At 35.7% G+C, this 19,629-nt stretch overlaps 1 protein-coding gene across 20 annotated transcripts in view; it reads right to left on the bottom strand.

Annotated features, from left to right (window-relative positions):
* PBRM1 (polybromo 1) overlaps positions 1 to 19,629 on the bottom strand; it is a 76,228-nt gene that overhangs the window by 54,502 nt on the left and 2,097 nt on the right. For 8 of the 20 annotated variants that reach the window (XM_008179193.4, XM_065553133.1, XM_065553135.1 and 5 more), the window contains exons 2-13: positions 18,839 to 18,902; positions 18,070 to 18,192; positions 16,793 to 16,948; positions 15,217 to 15,314; positions 14,251 to 14,398; positions 12,851 to 12,994; positions 11,897 to 12,013; positions 10,915 to 10,983; positions 9,946 to 10,044; positions 8,544 to 8,629; positions 5,463 to 5,561; positions 4,380 to 4,471 (exon numbers count right to left, since the gene is read on the bottom strand). In XM_008179193.4, the coding sequence (XP_008177415.2) occupies positions 4,380 to 4,471; positions 5,463 to 5,561; positions 8,544 to 8,629; positions 9,946 to 10,044; positions 10,915 to 10,983; positions 11,897 to 12,013; positions 12,851 to 12,994; positions 14,251 to 14,398; positions 15,217 to 15,314; positions 16,793 to 16,948; positions 18,070 to 18,108 (1,147 nt within the window). In that variant the 5' untranslated portion in view covers positions 18,109 to 18,192; positions 18,839 to 18,902. Of the gene's footprint in view, positions 1 to 4,379; positions 4,472 to 5,462; positions 5,562 to 8,543; positions 8,630 to 9,945; positions 10,045 to 10,914; positions 10,984 to 11,896; positions 12,014 to 12,850; positions 12,995 to 14,250; positions 14,399 to 15,216; positions 15,315 to 16,792; positions 16,949 to 18,069; positions 18,193 to 18,838; positions 18,903 to 19,629 lie in introns of those variants that run through there. The other 12 variants (XM_065553131.1, XM_065553137.1, XM_065553143.1 and 9 more) reach the window with 6 other exon arrangements.

Here is a 19,629-nt window from a genome sequence, read left to right as displayed (position 1 = left end):
CAGGGGACATACAATTCTCTCCCAAAGAGTTCAGTCCCAAATTAAATTTATGCATTTTTTTTTTAAACAAGCGTCATCAGCATGGAAGTATGTTCTCTGGAATGGTGGCTAAAGCATGAAGGGGAATACAAATGTTTAGCATATCTGGCATATAAATACCTGGCAATGCCAGCTACGAAAGTGCCACGCAAATGCCTGTTCTCACTTTATAGTGACACTGTAAATAAGAAGAGGGCAGCATTATCTCCTGAAAATGTAAACAAACTTGTTTGTCTTAGCGATTGGCTGAACAAGAAGTAGGACTAAGTGGACTTGTAGGCTCTGAAGTTTTACGTTGTTTTGTTTTTGAGTGCAGTTATGTAACAACAACAACAAAAATCTACATTTGTAAATTGCACTTTCATGACAAAGACTGCACTACAGTACTTGTATGAGGTGAATTGAAAAATACTATTTCTTTTATCATTTTAATAGTACAAATATTTTTAATCAAACATAATATACACTGATTTTGATTATAACACAGAATACAATATATATGAAAATGTAGAAAAACATCCAAAATAGTTAATAAATTTCAATTGGTATTCTATTGTTTAACAGCGAGATTGAAACTGCGATTAACCATGATTAATTTTTTAAATTGTGATTAATTTTTTTGAGTTAAACACGTGAGTTAACTGCGATTAATCGACAGCCCTACAAGAAATATATATTTCGTGCTGGAAACTAGTGAGAGACATTGTATCATGAACCATAAGGAAAAGATGTATGTGCACATGTGTGTACAGAATCACTAAATCTACAAAACATCTAAATAACTGTAATTTAATTATACCAGACAGACTCAAAAACTAGATCCTTATATACTTTTGTACAGTTAAAAGTTATCATTATCAAAGCAGTCCCCCTGATCCCCACCCTGTAGTTTGAATGAAAGCTTGGTAGAGGAGTCCCATTGGATCAGTGACACAAAAGACAATCCTCTAATGGTCATACCAAGTTTCCAGCAGACATTGTCATTATGGTTCAGCATAGCCTGACCATGTTTCAGCTTTAAACAAATGACAAGTCAGTAGCCAGCCAGTTCACATGACACACTAGTGTTATCTTTCCTTTCCAATCTGAAACTGATGGTCCGCAGGAGTGTTCAGCTGCATGACAACTCCCAGACTACTCAGACACAAGAGAGTAGGAGGGCACACCTCTGTAAGATATGCAGTGGCTTCAAAGAGAGGCTCACTACTAATGTGGAACAGACAACTAAAACAGTCTACCCTATCCCACCTTTGAGAAATAAAGGCAACAGACCTAACAATGAATATGTATGCCACTAACCTGTGCAGCTAAAAGTTTTAAAACTAAAACACTCCTCTCCAGTATCCACCCTTTAATAATAACCAGGGTAATAACCGCAAATAATTCAGAGGACATTGTCAAGTGAATCAAGCGCACAATTTACTTCTATAAAATTAATTTTTTGTAAAACCTAAGACTAGTAGTAATGTTTCCATTAATTTGTTAATTTTAATTAAAATAAAAACATTTTTTTTGAAACAAACAAAAAAATTACCCTGCAATGTTTTAAACCCAAGATACTGTTGCATTTTGATGTGCATGAGCACCCATGCATAGAGTGAAACAGGCTGGTTCATTTTTATTTTCCAAGCAGAGATAAAAGCTTAAGTAAACTAATGACATAAATGGTAAAAGTGAATGAAAGAATTAGCAATATAAATCCAAAGAATTTTAAATCTATCTGTAGCACGGATAGAAAACGGTTCGTTCTGTTAAACATTTTTTTAAATGACAGTGGTCCTTTCTCTTTCCCCTTCCTAGTCAGCAAATTAAATAGGTTGTGTTGGCTGGTGAATGCTCGGCAAGAACATTTGGAAGGGGATGGAGAAAGATGTGTGACAAATTCTCACTAAGCATCTTCTGCAGAGTGTGACAGAAAGAACAGCCCAGCCTCTCCATCTAAAACAGCTATAAGCTATGAGTTACTATAGACGATCACCCTTACTGTATGGGCACAACAATAAAAAACCAAAACAACCCCAAGCACTAATTAGACCTACTTTCCCTTAGGACACTAAACTACTTATTGGAAGGCTATAAAAAGCCTCTGAGAAAGGCCTGTTTCAGGTTCTTGATAACATTTTAGAAAATGTTTGTGTTGCAGGGTGGATAAAATTCAGTGAATTTTAAAAAAATTAAAAATTGATTTTTTAAAAAATTAAATACATTTTTCTTTTAAAAATAAACCTACTTATAATTAAAATTGAAATGATGACAACCTATGTTAAGGTATAAGCTTACTGTAATTTATTAAAACTGATTTGAATTATATAAAATAAATGATATTCAAGCAGTACATGTTTGCTGATGAAGTTTTAAAGAAAGTTAAACCAGTGAACTGGTGAAATCACTGGCCAAGCACCTACAACCAATGTTTAAGTGCTAAACAAGCTTTTGACAACAACAGCCTCTTCTGAAAGTGCAGAGAATATTTTTTTCATTTCAGTTTATTCACCTGGTTCAGAAGTTCAATGACTAGCTCATTCAAAGTTGAGAAACATAATGGGAGTTAAAGCAGGAAAGCTTGGTTTTCCTCTTCCAGTGTACAATTAAAAATTAGGTGTGAGAGAAGATGCGATCTATTAGTTCTAAAATCTTGAAGGACCTGGGGGCCAAAAACCAATCATTTCAATTCGCTAACTACAGATAATCTTTTGTTTAATAAATCAGTTAGTTTTAAAAGCAAAACCTGTTTTGATAAGAAAAAATTATGTAACCAGCATATTTAAGGTAGTTTTATTTAACTAATAAAACTCCATTTTAAAATATTGTTTTTGTGCAGTTTTAATTGAATTTGTAAGGAAATTGTAATTCAGCTGGACACAAATCAGAAGTGAAAAATTAATCATCAGAAAATAAGGAATGGGTCATTTACCACTGTCTAATATAAAAAACTGTAAAACTTAAGAAGCTGAATATATAACTGCTTAAAGAAAGATCTATAGATACAGTGCTAAGTATTGAGAATCAGCTTCTCCAGGAAAATAATTAAAAAGTACAAATGCAAATGAACAGTAAAATAGATTTATATCAAGGTTCCCTGCTTGCTGATATAAACCACTGATAGAAATCAATCTACCCCATTGTATTATGTCAGAAAAAACAAGCTAATCTGGCATGTCCCAGTTTCATATTATTTTGATATTGACAATCATTTGACCAGATACCTTCTCTAGTCTAAAGACTTGTAAAAAAAACCTTTGATTTCTCAATAAAAGAATAATAATGTATTATATGTAAATATGTACGCTGGGTGTTCCATACAACAATGAAATGAGAGGACCTCCAAACTAAATAGCAAACAAAAACAAAACTCAGACAAAAGAAAACTGAGGAAACTGTTTTGGAACAGAGTACTGAGAAGTTTACTAGAAAAATTAGGAAAAGGGGTAATAAAAAGAATAAAATAGCCTTCTTTGGGGAGATATATTTTAAAGGTTATGATCAATGTACACGGATTTAGTACAACTTTTTTATGCTAATGTTAAGGTGCTAAAAAAGGCTGATTATGAGAAAAGTAAACAGGATGACTATATTAAAGACATTCGTTTACATGTTTTATGTTAACATTCACTTATTTGCAAGATTTTGCAATTGTTTATTATATACTATTAGTAGATTTTTTAAAAAAATGTATAAATATCTAATATAGAGATGGGCGAGCTGTCATCATATCACTTCAGACACAAAGAGCCCTGCTGCTAAAGTTCTAGGTAACCTTAAGAATTCTACCCGGCTATGTTAATATAAGACCTAGTATCTTTTGCTATCCTTTTAAGGAATAGCTGTGATTTCAAGTGTTTATATTGGTGACAGAAGTTAGAATATGTAAGAGAGGATTGTCTAAGCATTGTATTTAAGACCAACAGTAAAACTTAATAAATAAAATAAAATTTTACTAAGAATAAAGTTAGATGACCTGTGAACTTGTAAGAATCTATTTTTCTCTATTCAATACTAGAAGAGTATCCAGTGTCTTTTCTAATGTAACACAATGATATATAAAACAAGCAACAGTTTTCCCAGTGTATAAAGCTTTGATGGACTACAATGCAACAAAAATCAAAATCAAAGCATGTAAGTTATTTTGGCTTTCCTTCACTTGCCAACTGCACATTTCATCTACACTTCTAGCAACCAGAGACCAGCACGTGAAACTATGAAAAGTAATCTGGGAACAGCAGTGTCCAGAAAAGTAGCAAAGGAAGTATCATACAGACATCTGAATAAGTCAGTATCTCGCAATCGTTCCGTAAATTTTAATAAACTAAAATTGGTACAAGTGAGGTATTAACTCCTACCAGCCAAAGCAGCATCCTCATCACTTTCTGATCCATATTGCAATGCCATGGTTATTGCAGATAAACGATCCCCTTGGACTGATCTTTTGTTACTTTAAAAGTAAAAAGAAAAGCAATGTATACATCAAACTACTGTTTAGTTATGTTCTGTGGACAATTGGTGGAATATGAAGGTCATGTTAGCAGTCCACAGAACCACCACCAGAAGAGCAGACTGGACTAACCCAAGAAAAGATGGAAAGTTAGCAGAGGACAATGGCCCATGATATCATCTATTTTATAAAGTGCTCCACCAAGTCAAAAAGTTGGAGAACTACTGCAATAGGGAAGTTAAAGCTTAGTCTACTCAATGCCCTCTGCACTACTCTTAATATTTACCATTCATAATGAAAAACAGTTCAAGATGAACAATTAGAAAGCACCCACCAAGGCATGATTTTCTTGTTACTTTGCGGGAGTGACAAGAAGCCACTGATCGTGTTTAATATACTAGGCCACAGAACTCTTGAGTGATGAACAGGGCAGAATACCCCACATAATTGTGACAACTGATTGAGTCCCCTGGAACAGTATTCCAAATGTATCCCTTTTCCTTTAAGGGTTTTCGCCTCCATTTTGCCTTTCCTTGTTCTTTAGTTTTACATTTTTAAAAATTACTTTAAAATTATTCACAAATATTTTTTGAGGTGCAATAGGTATCTTTGATACTTTTAACATGACTAGTTTTGTAATGAAATATCAGATGCTGTTCTTTGGAACATTTCCAAAAAAATAAATGTTAAATCAACGATGATACAAATTTAACAAAATTTAAGTAAAACTCTAAAAATAATAAAGAACAATTTAGAGTAAATAACATATTAAACTATGCTATTTGGGAAGGAGGGATTATTAAATCTGATATTTTAATTGTTGTGTACCTAGGTCATTAAGCTTGAGAATTCATTTAAAAAAAACACACTTCAAATTTCAGAAAAAAAGCTTTGACTATAATATTTCCAAATGACAGCCAGCCAAAATAAATTAAAAAAAAAAAATAAACTAAATGGATGGCATCCACACCAAAATAGACAATTTACTTACCGGTAATATTTGTTAGTAGAATTTCTCTCATCACCAACACTGCCTTTACCCTGTGAGGAAGGACCTGTCAGTTTGGAAGCAGCCAAATTTGATGGAGTCCTTTAAGAAGAAGAAACAACCCAGAGAAAGGGAGAAAAAGAGAAACTTGCCTTAGACCCAAGAAGAGATGTAACTAGAATATAGCTCTTTCACAAAGTAATCTTGAAAAGGGCTCAGAGAAGGAACAAAAAATGTTATGTTGCTAAATGTAAAGTGATACACTTAGGCATAAATAATACCCAAGTTAATCATAATGTAAATGATGCTGAATTTGTTTATAAAGGTAAAAGAAAAGGTTCTAGCAATATTGATAGAACCATTATTTAAATTTCAGTCCTGCATACTGCAGCAATAAAGATGGCTAACAGGATATTGCTAAAAATTGAGAGGTTAACAATACAAAGCCAAGCATATTGTGTTATCACTTAATAAAGCATATTAAATTGTGTTGTGGACACTGTTGTACATTGGTCATATTATCTGAAGAAAGACAGAAAAGTGCACTGCAAAGGGGCAATTTATATGGTGAATGGAAAGAAGGATGTGCATCTTGATAGAATCACAAAATTGGGATTATTCTTGACATGATAATTAGAGTATTTAAATTAGCAAAGAGTTATTATAAAGTTAAGCTTTTTAAAATTAAGAGGAAAAATAGGCTAGAATAATTTAAGGAGGTATTTTGCTAAAAATAGTGTATAGGTGAAGGACTCCCAGATGAGGTGGAAGAAATAAGAAGTCATGTATTTTTTTTAAATACTAGATGACCATCTGGAGTTTAATAAGTTAAAAGGGATCTGAAACAACAGGTTTGTCCTTGACAGCAGCCAATAGCAGTCTTCAGGGCAGAAGGAAGGATTTTTTTTTTAAATTAAGCTTTTCTCTTCTTCAAATTGACTATGAAGTGTCTGGGGAATTTTATTTTTGTTTAAGAGTGGGTTTTTTTTTTTTTTTTTTGCCTGCTTGAGGCAAAAAAGTTTTTAAAAAAGAATTTTTTAAAAGGTATAAAAATCAAGATGAGAGCTGTCAAATTATTCTGGACACAAAGGCAACTTGTGGCCCTACACAACTACATAAAAGTTTCACAAACAAGGTAAAATATTAAAAGAACCTTACAGAATAAGATAACTAAGGGATAGAGAAGGGGTTGGCAGTACGAGAGAGAGGAATTCAACTAACAAATACTAATATAATTATTTGTCAGCCGTCTTCGCACAAAAAGCGTTACTGTTAAGATACGAGCAGTCACAGCCTCAAAATTAAGTACAGTACCCAACCTTGCAAGGTCCTGATTCCCCCTTTACTCCTAATGAAGTCAGCGAGTCACCATTTAGGCCCTGATCCTGAAAATCCTTAAGCATAGATGTAGACCTACTGACCTCAGTGGAACTACACAGATGCTAGGTGTTTGCAGTGTCAGGGCCTAAATGAGCTATAGTAGACTTTAGAGAGGACACCATCAAATTGTAATTGAGTCCATTTTTTAAAGAAATGTTTAAAAAAGTTTCAAGAATTACTCCTGCACATGAACACCTCTGTCAATTTTTGTGATTTTACATCACATTTTCTTGTTTTGTGAAGTTTTTCCTCCCTGCTGTTGCTATATGAAAGCTTTATGCAAACACGGGAAACTGACTCATTAAACAGAAGACACAGTAAAAATTGACTATACACTCAAAGTACTGTCAAAAGCACCAAGTAAACGGTAAAAAGTGTATAGTTTTCTAATCTCTTTAATTTACACTAATCTTAGGTGTTATTTGTAACAGACGGTAAAACATTTTAAGACAAACATTTAAGTTAACTGTAATGCCTTTAATGTAAGGATGTTTGTGGAGTTCTCTATCCTAATCACAAAAACAGCTTCAGAAGAGGAGAGATTTATTTCTGAAAAGGATACATACTCCAAGTAGGTCTTTTGCAAAATATCTAAAGAAGTTCCCTTTCTGCCAAGGAGGTTAATTCATGTGCTCATTTGGAAGATGTCACTTAGCTTTTCTGATAAAGAATATAATTCACCCTGGCAAGTATTTAATACCAGCTTTGAGAAGTGCCAATGATATCAAGTGAAACGTATGAGAGATCTGGATCTGTCTAGATATAGTTTGAGATAAGAAATGTGCATAAAATGTCCACATTGATATTTTGAAGAGTGAGGATTTGTGCAGGAGGAAAAAGCTTTTTCCAATTAATGTGATTTCAGGAAGGAAATAATAGGGCCTGAAGAGAAAAAAAATCTCTCAACACCTGTTTGTTCAAGACCAACCCTATAGCCCAAATGACAAATACCTGCACTACCCCCTCTCCCACAAGCCATATCCATTTAAATTTACATTTCCAAAACTTCACTCCATCACCAACAAGTCAATTCTGTCCCTACCCACACTCAATTCTGCCCCTTATTACAATTAAAATAGATTTTCACATACAAAGAGTGTTACTAAATCCTGGGCTTTCCTCCAAATGATTGCTGGGCATCTGAATGAATGAATTTTGGGCTGTTTCCCTGCTCCCTTCCAATAAATATTTTGGGCTCATGCAAAAAATGAATCCTTGGTCCCCCTAATTCTTTGCAGGCCTCCAGGATACATCAGAGGCCCTTAGCCATCCAGCAACTCTTATGAAGAAGGGCACTCTCACCTAGATCCTCAAAATGTATTTGACCTCAGTGGGAGTCAGATACCTAAATATCTTTGAGGATCTGAACCTCTGCTCCTTGTTCCAGCTTTTCTGTTTCTACCCATTAAACACATAGAATAGAAGCTGGCTGAAACTTTAGCTTTAGAGGCTCCTACAGGCCCTCTATATTTCAGTGCCAAATATATCTTAAAAGTAGGAATATATCACCTACGCAGTATATTTCAGCAGTTACCTTAAAAAAATTACTTCCGTGGTTTTTAAGATTTAAAGCAACAACAAACAAGTTAATTTTATCTGGTTTTTGTTTTTTGGGGGGCAAAATTAAGAAACTAAATATCAGTAAATACATATAAACCAGACCTCAAACAGCATTTATTTTTTATTTTTTTTTACTTGCAATACCTGATTCGAAGACTTGATTTGGCCAGTTCATTATGTTCAATTTCAGCTTTTTTCATATTAAATATTTTTTTAATAGCATTTGCATCCTGTTAATTGAAATAAGAATACTCCATTTTAGAAAAATGAGACTGAGTCAAGGATTTACTCTAATTTTATAGATATAACTATACAGATTTAAAATAGTGTGAAAAGAACAAAAGTTAGGGTTACATATTTTCTTGATAGAGAGCGACTTTGCCCAGTGTCAGAAGTCTGTAGCAAAATCTAACTTGAAAGGAGACTTTCAATGGTTAAATAAAAGGGAATAAAACAGTGGCTAGTGTCTATGGCACTTCTTTGCAACATCCTTAAAAAAAAAAAATCCATGACTTACACACACACACACACACACACACACACACACACACACACACACACACACACACACACATCAACAATACATTAGAATGAGTGGGTTTGTTTTTCTTCTCTCCACTGGAAAATGATTGGTGTCATAGCTAGCCTGCCTTAGCATTCTATCCACTTCTACTCTTATAACAATAGATTTTACCCTTAGAATGTTACATATATGTAGTGCCCTTCATCCCAAAAGTTAAAGATATGCAGGAATCACTTCACCACTGAAATTCATTCACTTTTAGGTACAGGAAGGTAGGTAGGTAGAAAATATGCTCACAGCATGCTGGTCAATTGAGAGAGAAAAGGAAGTGGTGAGGAAGAGATAAGAGTGAGTTTTGGCCATATGATGCACGCATACTCTTACAAAAGATGGAATAGGATCTTTAATATCCATGCAAAGGAGACAGGACCTCCATTCTTTCAGGCTTTATACCGCAGACCTCCCTACACTAAACTGCACAGAATTCAAATGTTCTGTGATAATGAACAGACAGTCAAGTGCCATGATTTGAATCTGTAATGCCAGGAATTCTAGGCATTTCTAACCTAATAGCCAGCGAGCCATCCTTTATTCCTATAAGAAACCAGGCTGATTAATGTCCTGTTTGAAATAAAATTGGAAGGGAGAAATTTATAGTTGGCAAAGAGAAAAGAACAGTCAACAGGGAAAGAATATGCGTTCAAACTTCTAAGAGGGAGTTACTAACAATAAAAGGCATAGAAGTTAGTCAACAATATAAGAAGTGGGCTGTAGTCCACGAAAGCTTATGCTCTAATAAATTTGTTAGTCTCTAAGGTGCCACAAGTACTCCTGTTCTTTTTACGGATACAGACTAACACGGCTGCTACTCTGAAATATCCTTTTTAGTATTTCCAGATAAATTAGAAATGCTTTAGAACCTTATAACACACAAAATACCATTTTAATAATTTAAAAATATGTAATATAATAAAAAGATTGAATCCGGACTTAATCGTCAAAAAAAAAAAATCTGAAAATTACCTTGAATACTTGAGATCCAGGCTCATTATAGGTTTTGGCATTCTTTGCTAAAAGATCTATATCCTTGGCCATTGCATGAATGCTTTTATAACTTCCATTCTGCAGAACAAAAAACAGAGCATTTACTCTTTAGATAATAACTGATCCTTTTTATCCTGTCACATGAAGAAAGAAAATGCAAAACACTGGAAAGTAAAAGGTAGTTCACACCGAATAAAGACATTTCTTTATGCAGCATATAAACAAACTTGAAAAATTAATTGGGGAAAAAAAGAAAAGAAATCATAAAGGAGATACAAATATAAAAGTTATTTTCTCGGTCAGTGACAGATCCGACAAACTAAATGAACAATGCACTGACTCCAAAATTATTTTAAGCATACTTTAAAACACATCATTTGGATTACCATTTTAACTCATCTCTATCCTCCACTTCAAGTTCAGTATGCATTAGCAGTCAGTATTTCACAAAATTCTGGAATTAGAGACTAATACTTCATTTTAAAAATTAGATTTGAATAAGGTAGTATGGATCACCAATTTCTAGCTCTAGGAGTTCAGGATAACAGCTAGCTAAAACCAAATAAGAATAGGAAAGGATGAGTGGGAGAAAGCAAGATGGTAATGAGAATGACACTAATCTAAACTTAAATATCTCAATTTGCCCTGGCCAGAAATTACTACTTTATACTAATACATGGCCAAGAACTCACGGTAACTGGCATTTCATTCATATCAACTACTAGTGGTTTAAGACACTGAACCTTAAACTGTGACCACTTTTGGCATACTACTCCAGGATTGACTATAGCCAGTCCTGAACCTCAGAGCAGTATAGTTTTCAGTTTCTTAATTTACTGGCAAAAATTACACTTACTACTGATCTACATAAACTTTTGCCTCTAAACTTTAAAAAGCTTATTTTTTGAAAATTACAATATACAGCTCATTAACATGATCATACTGTACCTGTATCCTCTGGGCAATAGTCTTAAGATCTATGGGCTCCTTAATTATTGCATAATAGTCAGGATATTGCTAGAAAACAAAAAATGATACATCTATGGTTGTACACTGACACATATAATTCACAAGGGAAACACTTAATAAAAATCAGTATTAAATAAACACTTATATTTGATGGCCTATTACCAAAGGCAGTTGAGAAGACAGATTACCACCACAAAACAGCTGAAAGATTATGTACAAATTCAGTATTGATTAAGGTTTATTCTCTTAACCAAAATTGTTTACTTTCTCCATATCATTAAGATATACATTGCTCACATAACTAACATCGCTTATTAACAACATTTGAAAGGGTTTATCTATATAGATTCACCAAATGAGCTAATGATCTCATTCACAGAGTAGATCCCTTACACGAAGATGAAATTCAAACTAAGTGGAGTTACACTCACTCTGAATTGAGCTGTAAATGACTTCAAAACAAAAGTTAGATTAGTAAAAAGATTATTTTAGGGTTGATCCATAAACACCTTTCCACCAGCAGAAAGCTGCTAAAACAATAAGCAGCCCTTACAGCCAATTAAGAAAAATTAAATACTTCATCATTCCACCAAAGTGATATGAAAAAAACTATTTCCTCAGAAAGAAGCAATGATTTTATAACATGACCTTTATCTGATAATGTGTAACAACGTTTTAACATTGATAGCTATTAGACATTATACACACCCCTCATAGTTTGCTCTCAGTGTTAAAATGTTATTGTACATTATCTGATTAAACTGATAATGGCTTCTTCAGTAAAGAGGCGTAAGGGGGCAATTTCCACTGAAAAGCAAAATATTATGACTTGGTAGTGTGTAAAGTATTTTTATTTATTTTTGTTCACTTGACTGTTAGTCTCACAGTCAGCCCACAGTATCAGTTATACCATTTTCCAGATACCAAACATAGACACAAATGACTTCATTTCACTACTCACCACTTTAGAGGGAAGCTTCTGAAACAGCTCACTTATGAGACGTCCTGATGGGTTGGTGGCTATGGCTACAGCTTCAAGCAGCTGTTCAAGAATCTCTTTCAAGTAGCTTGGAGAAGACTGGTACAGGAAATGAAGTTACAAAAAGCTTTGATGAGAAAGATTTCAATTTTATAAAAGCTTCTAATGGCCCCTGTAAAATATTTCAGTGTAAATGTATAAACATTCTTTTTCAAGGAAAAGAAGATGAAAACAGCAGCTATAAAGATGTGTGCAACTTTTCAAGACATAGTACTATGGTTATGCATTTAGTAAGGCACGTGAATAAGTCTGAATGTCACATACACATTTCATGAACAGATCCATTTTTCAGAGTTAAATAAAAATATGCATTGTAATGTCATACAGTACTAGCTGAGATTTGCAGGGGTAGCTCTAGCCTAACTCCCTGGTTTAAGGCATTACGAAGTACAACAAGTCTGAGAATAACACCATGGTGTTGACCATTCGGGTGTCTCAACTGAAAGTGTTCTCATGGGGACCCAGGTTTTCTTGCACTGGGCCTCAGATCATGCAAGTTACAAAGGTCATATTTATTATAAACTTTGACTAAAATAGAACCACATATACAGTGGTTTTATCACTGATCATCTCCTAAATATTTATTTCTTAAGAATTCACTAATATATGCACAAACATATGCAAAGATATAAATACGTACATAGAGAGTACTGAAACCATTACCATTTCCTATGTATGTGTAAGAACCCTTAAACAGTATATCAGAACATAATCTAGTGACTTAATTTATATGTACACATGTCCCATAACCAGTTTAATAACCACACATCGACCGATGTCCCTCCATAAATTGAGGTTAACCTTATTCTGAAAGCCCAGTTTTCACACACCTCTTAATTTCACAAGCAAACTATAAATGCAATGCTTCCTACTTACTACTTCAGACATTGCCCCTTGATTGTCATGCCCTTCATCCTCTTCCTCCTCCTCCTCAGCATCACCTTTCTGAACAAACTCATTCTTTGTGCGCATATACAAATCCCAAAGTTTGCAGGCAGCTTTATATTCAGGAGAATCTGGCTGTGAGAATGAACCAAACAGCACAACATTATTGCTATCTGTTATTTTAAAAGTGTTCTTAAAATTAGGAGCATTCTGAAGTGAAATATATTAAATAATAAAAAACACAGCAATTACTGGCTGTGTAATTCTTCAACACAGTGATGTCAGGAATGGTATTATGAATTAAAATATATAGCCTCCACCACACTTAAGGACATTACTGCCAATCTAGGGTAAATTACCTAAAGTTTTGAATTTATTTTATCCCATCTCTGCCACAAGATATTGATACTTTCAATGCAAGAAATACGGGAAAACATTTTATTTTTTAAGATTCTGAAACACACTTTTTACTTTTTCATTAAATTTTAGGAAAGATGCTAACAAAATGATTTAAAGATAACCTTAATAAAACCCATTAACATCTAAAGTGATCCATTCATACCGGGGCAGCAGAACCAGAGGGATGAAGGGAGCTAGTGCTGATCTATGTCCTCAGTTTCCCGCCCCCCCCCGTCACACTCAGCTCTCTAACCCTGAGCCTCGGCTTGAGCTATCTCTGACTGAGCCCTGCTCCTGACACAAGCAACCTCTGACTGAGTCTCAGCCAAGGAGCACGTAGGAACCAGGGTGATTAGGCCAGAAGAAGCTACCCCCAGAAAAAGAGACACCCCAACCTTCCCTATTCTGCCCTGATACTTGCCCTCTCCCCGCCCCAGAATTCAAAGTGAGCTTCGATCACTTCTGATTTATATAAGTGCATAACTATTGTTTTTTTAAACAGAGTATATAATACTGCAGAGATTCCAAATGAGTGTCCTGCACACCACTGATGGTTAGCAAACCACTTGTTTACCAGTGATCTTAGCTCTCCTGCTTGTTTCCAGCTGAGAGAAAGAATTGATGGAAGTGAGAGATGAAATCATCCCACTACTTTTGCTCTTTTCTTTAATGTTTTTCCCAAAGGAAAACACACATCACATGAGACACCTAAAAAGACATACTTTCCTAATATTTTTCCATGGAAGAAATTGCTGTAGTTGAGCAGGGATGCTACATGATTAGGTAAGAGAGAGGGGGAGGCATATGAGGTAATCTCTGTATTAAGATCTGGTCCACACTCCAGAAAAGTTTTGGAACCACTGTAGTACTGGAACAGATGTATATTACCATAATGGTCTCTTACATATGAAACTGGCTGTATCTTCTAAAAGCACACAGACCTGCTATTGTCAGAATATATGAATTTGGGCCTTTAAATGAAGCTTCCTCACCTTATAGTAAGCCTTTGCATTGTTAAATAGTAGCTGAAAGTCAGCAGTCAGTAGGTTCACATCATCATACTCCTCCATTTTTAGTTTCTGTTGGATTTTCATTAAATCAATAGGCTGAGAAACCACTTCATAGTAGTCTGGCTGATTTCTGTTGTAACAATAAGTAAAGACAGAGTTTGAGCACTGAAAGCGAACCATACAGTATTTAACTTTGCACAAATTTAAGACTAATTCAGAAATGTTTCTTGTATGTTTTTGCTACAACTTTAATAGCTCAAATTTACAAACAACCTTAATATAAATGAATTAGCACATACACCACTACCTCGATATAACGCGACCCGATATAACACGAATTCGGATATAACGCGGTGAAGCAGTGCTCTGGGGGGGGTGGGGGGGGGGAGGGCTGTACACTCCAGTGGATCAAAGCAAGTTCAATATAACGCGGTTTCACCTATAACGCGGTAAAATTTTTTGGCTCCTGAGGACAGCGTTATATTGAGGTAGAGGTGTATTTTAAAATTTATCTTAAATCTATAAAAAAATTACAGACAGAAATAAGAAGAACAGGAGTACTTGTGGCACCTTGTCTATCACTTCACCTACTCCATTTCCAAAAGTCAGTTATGGATTGTTCCCTAGGATATATTTTTAGTATTTTACTCCTCCACCTTTGGAGACAATTTTACAGTCAAACAGATCTCAACATCAGGAAGGCTTTATATTCTAGGTTTCATATCAAACCAAACATTTACTTTTCTGCCTGAACACAGGCACCTGTGTCACAGTTGTTCAAAGGGGCATACTATCAAATATAAAGATCAAAAGATTAATGCAAGCTTGTTGCATATTTAATGCACAAGTTTTGCAACTTTCACACAGATGAGCTATTTCTCAAAATCCAATTGTTCCAGGACTAGCTCTCATACCTAAGATTGTTACCAAGCAAAGCCATCTCCTCACCTTCGTTTTGGTGCCCTAATGAAAAGCTCACATAAGAGCCTGCCCTGTTCATCTTTGTAATCTCTGATTGTGTTGTACAGTTCATGGCACACAGCAATCTAAAAGGCAAGAACAATCCAGTAAAACAATGGAAATGCTAAGGAGGCAACACATTTAAGGTATGTCTGCACTTTAGACACTACCTATGCCAACAGGAATGGCTCTCCTGTCAACGTAGGTAATCCACTTCCCCGAGAAACAGTAGTTAGGCCAATGGAAGAATTCTGTCTGCACAAGGGCTTAGGTCATCATAGCTACGTCTCTCCGGGGTGTGGATTTATGCCCAAGCCTTGGTTAGAGTAGGAAGATGGGGGGAGAGGAGTGTCTCACCATAAGTTGCTCTATAGTAGGGTATTAAACACTCAGCCCATTTGATGTATTAATATAGTACTATGGCATACCCAGATTTGTGTGTTTTTTCTTTATTAAAGGGAGTTTTCTAGCCCTTGTGGTTGCAAAGGAAACTTCCCAAATATAAACCAACACAGTGTTGACTACAGACTCAAGAAGACACCAAAAACAATAAATAAGGAAATGTGGACTCCAATGTTTCACAGTTAATCTCTCTTAGGCTAACTAATGCCTAAGGATGGCACTTCAAATGTCAGCATTTACTATTTCTTTGCTAAAAGAAGAACAGGAGGACATTTATTAGAGTTAGTCTCTAAGGTGCCACAAGTCCTCCTGTTCTTCTTTTTGCTGATACAGACTAACACGGCTGCTACTCTGAAATATTTCTTTGCTAATCATTTTAGCAGATGGAAGGAGGATGGGGAGGAAGTGAAAGCCATAAGGTATAGAAATCAGGAACTGCTACAAGGAAGCAGATGCAATGGGAAGATAAGACGAGAAATACAAAGACAGTGAAGAAAAAAGAAAAGCAGCTAAAGGAGAATGAGTAAGGAAGAGAAAAAGGACATCAATTGGGATGATCCTAAAGAAGAACATATTTTCATGGGCCAGGGATGAATAAGGTACTGAACAAATAATAGAACTTTAGGTACTACACGGAAAGGCAATATTCTACCTTTTGCACTTTGTACAAATCTTGTATTGACATCAGTGGGAGAACTAATGGACTGAAGGAGATACGTAGTCCAAATTTATGCCCCAGCCCACACACCATAATTCAAAATGTAACTCAGACATCTCCACAGAATGAGTTTGATATCCCTGCTCTACAGTCAGTGTAGAATCAGTGCTGCTGGTCTCAGGAGGAAGTCGTAACTTGCCCACATCATTCAAAATTAGAGCTCAGGCCAGGAAAGTGCACCATATAGCAAAGGAAATAGAAGCTATTCCTCAGGGTTTCCTACAAATGTAGAACACGGTCCCATGGGGGAAAGCCTGGAAGAAGACTTTGCAACTCCAGAAAACATCCATAGAACACTATGTTGTACCCTTATCTTAAATATTCTCACTAAATATATATATATATATATTTTTGCAAATGTTTGCTTAAAGCGATTTCAAAAGGTATTCCACATTTGGATTTATGCAATAACACAGAATGGGTATATATTACAATTGTACTTACAGGATCTACAGTTGGGAGATTTGAAAGTCTCCTTCTTTTCCGGCTTGGGCCTGGTATATTTGTTGAATGGTGACCATCATCAAAATCTCCTCCACTGATGCTGCTGGAAGGAGAAGTAGCCCTTCGTCGCTTGGAACCCATGGAATCCAACTTCTTCTATAATAAAGAAAGATGTTCTTAAACTTATGGCTTTGCATCCAATCTCTCTGATGAGAGTGAGCATTAAACTTCCAGTTCTTTAGGGTATATGTATTCAAGATGGCTCACTGAGATTTAGTTATGTATTATTACCTCATGAAATCATATAGCTAAAACACTGCTTATGTCTTTGATAGTTTACCTGATAATCCAATCTATCCTCGAGTTTTATACTGCCATGCATCCCCATAACATCAGAGTGCCTTGGACTCTTATAGGGTGATGAAAATGTATCTAACAACACTTACCAGTATGCTTTCTTAAATCACCCATCAATGCTTGTGACTTGTCATTCCATACATGATAATAAAATAAGAACTTTTGTCATAGCAGATGAACCAGTTCAAACAAGAGATAACTTGGTGATTCTGATTGACAAGTACTCCATCCCACATCCAAAGGCAAAAAACAAACAACTCTTGATGTAATTAAGAGTCTGCACTGACAAGTAAAAATCACAACTACTGCTTAATATCTAGTCCTGGGATCACACCAAAAGGGGTTTGGGCTGTAACCCAGTTACATTTTGTTATGTTCTCAAGCCCTCCCATTCTCTCTCCAATGCTAAAATCAGTGTAGACTGGATAGCTCAAGTAACTGGCAATGTAAGAGTGTCTGTCTCCTCTCAGCCACGGGTTTGAATTTACTAAAGTAAATAGTGACTGAAATTAATAACCATTCAACAACTACTGAGTGGTTTATGAAAGAAGCTGGCAGACCTAGCTCAATTTCTAGTGGCAAGGTATCAGTGTCACAAAGACTTCTCTCTACTGGCCCTATTGTTGGGAGTCTCAAAGACTAAAGACTGAATGGGTACAGACTAGAGACTCCCCAGATCTCCTCCCATTTTCTAACAGAATCAAGGCATTTTTTCTTGTATGTGTTGTTTTTAAATGGTGCAGCAGCCTGGCATAACTACATTAGGGTATCTTTTTCATATTCTAGGAACAGAATTAATTACCAGCAAACTTAAATAAGTTGAATGAATATGAGGGGGGATTCATTATGGCCATGATATAAAAAAAAAGTCAAGGTAGGGGAGAATTATGCATATATGATCAATAATGTACTAGATTTACCAGAGTACAACCAGCACCTCGAAAAGCCAATCTCCTCATAATGTCTGTTGGCCAAGTTAAGATATTGGGAGAAGGTAAGACTCTACAAGTGTCAATTCAGCAATGGTGTTAGTACAGTCTAAACTGAAAAAGGAGAGAAAAATAGAGGGGAAGGGTAAAAAGGAGAGAGTGGATAGACAGAATTCAAGAAAAATAGTGAGGAGAGAGGAAAGGTAGGGGAGGAGAGGAACACATAGATTAGTATTTTTTGGATTTGTTCTTAACAAAAAACAAACTTCCACATAGAGTATTTTTTCTGCACAGAAAATAAGACATTTTTCTAGATTTTTTAAACAAACTGTTTGCTTTTTCCTAAAGGCCCTGCTGACACATCACAGATTTTACTGCCAGTCTGAATGTAAAAGAAGAGAGAGCTGCAACACTGTAAACTGATGGGAGTGGAGAAGCAGCACAGTGAATGTATAAATAAAAAAAAGTTTTACATTCTCAAAAAAGTAATAAGATTCTTTAGCAATGGCCCACATCATCAACATCTTCAGAGGAGTTTTATGGCTCTCTTTACTGAACAGTAGCCTTCCTTACTAAACAGTTAGCCCCTGTTCATAAAACTTCAGCCACATACCCTATTACATGATAAAGCTTACCAATATAAGATTGTGCAACAAATACATCAGTTTGCTTGTTGAAAAACACTTCTATCAAAACCAAGCTTGTATATCAACCAGGATATAAAATATAAAGCTGAATTTTGTTAACAGAATAGCTATACCTTATCAATGCCAGTTTCTCTTTTAAGACTGATTTTCTAACAAATCCCATCCACATATAAAGAACTGTATAAAAAAAAAAAACAGAAAATAAAATTAGTCTTACCTATCTGGTATGCACTATTTTACTTTTGGAACCAGAACCAAAAGACATGGAAGACAACTTGTTAACCCAGGGATCAGCAACCTTTGACCCGCGGCCCGCCAAGGTAAGCACTCTGGCAGGCCGGGCCGGTTTGTTTACCTGCCGCGTCCGCAGGTTCGGCCGATCGTGGCTCCCACTGGCCGCAGTTCGCTCCAGGCCAATGGGGGTGGCGGGAAGCCCTGGAGCGGCAAACCATGGCCGGTGGGAGCCACGATCAGCCGAACCTGCGGACGCGGCAGGTAAACAAACCGGCGCGGCCCGCCACGGTGCTTACCCTGGCGAGCCACGTGCCAAAGGTTGCTAATCCCTGTGTTAACCAAATGACAAATTTTTCCTATTGTATTTTTACACTGCACATGCTCTTACAGAGGAAGTTTAAAAGCATATTAAGTTTTAATAGGTACTTCATTTAAGGACTTCAGAGCTTTATCTCCCTGTAAAACTTAGGTATATGTAAAACCTATATCAAGGTTTGGACACCATCATATACCCAAATTCAGTAAGATAATCAAGTTACTGATCACAAAACAATACCTTATATTTAGTTGAGAAAGTGTAGAAAATATTGCTCTCTTCTTAAAGGAACTGATGTCTCATGGTGCCTTCTGGGGTACCAACAATCTCCCTACCTACAAACACTTTCACTCC

Source organism: Chrysemys picta, chromosome 7, assembly GCF_011386835.1.
Source record: "Chrysemys picta bellii isolate R12L10 chromosome 7, ASM1138683v2, whole genome shotgun sequence".
Classification (NCBI taxonomy): Eukaryota; Metazoa; Chordata; order Testudines; family Emydidae; genus Chrysemys; species Chrysemys picta.
The sequence above is the reverse complement of the archived record's forward strand: the minus strand, read 5'-3'. Positions and strand labels throughout refer to the sequence as shown.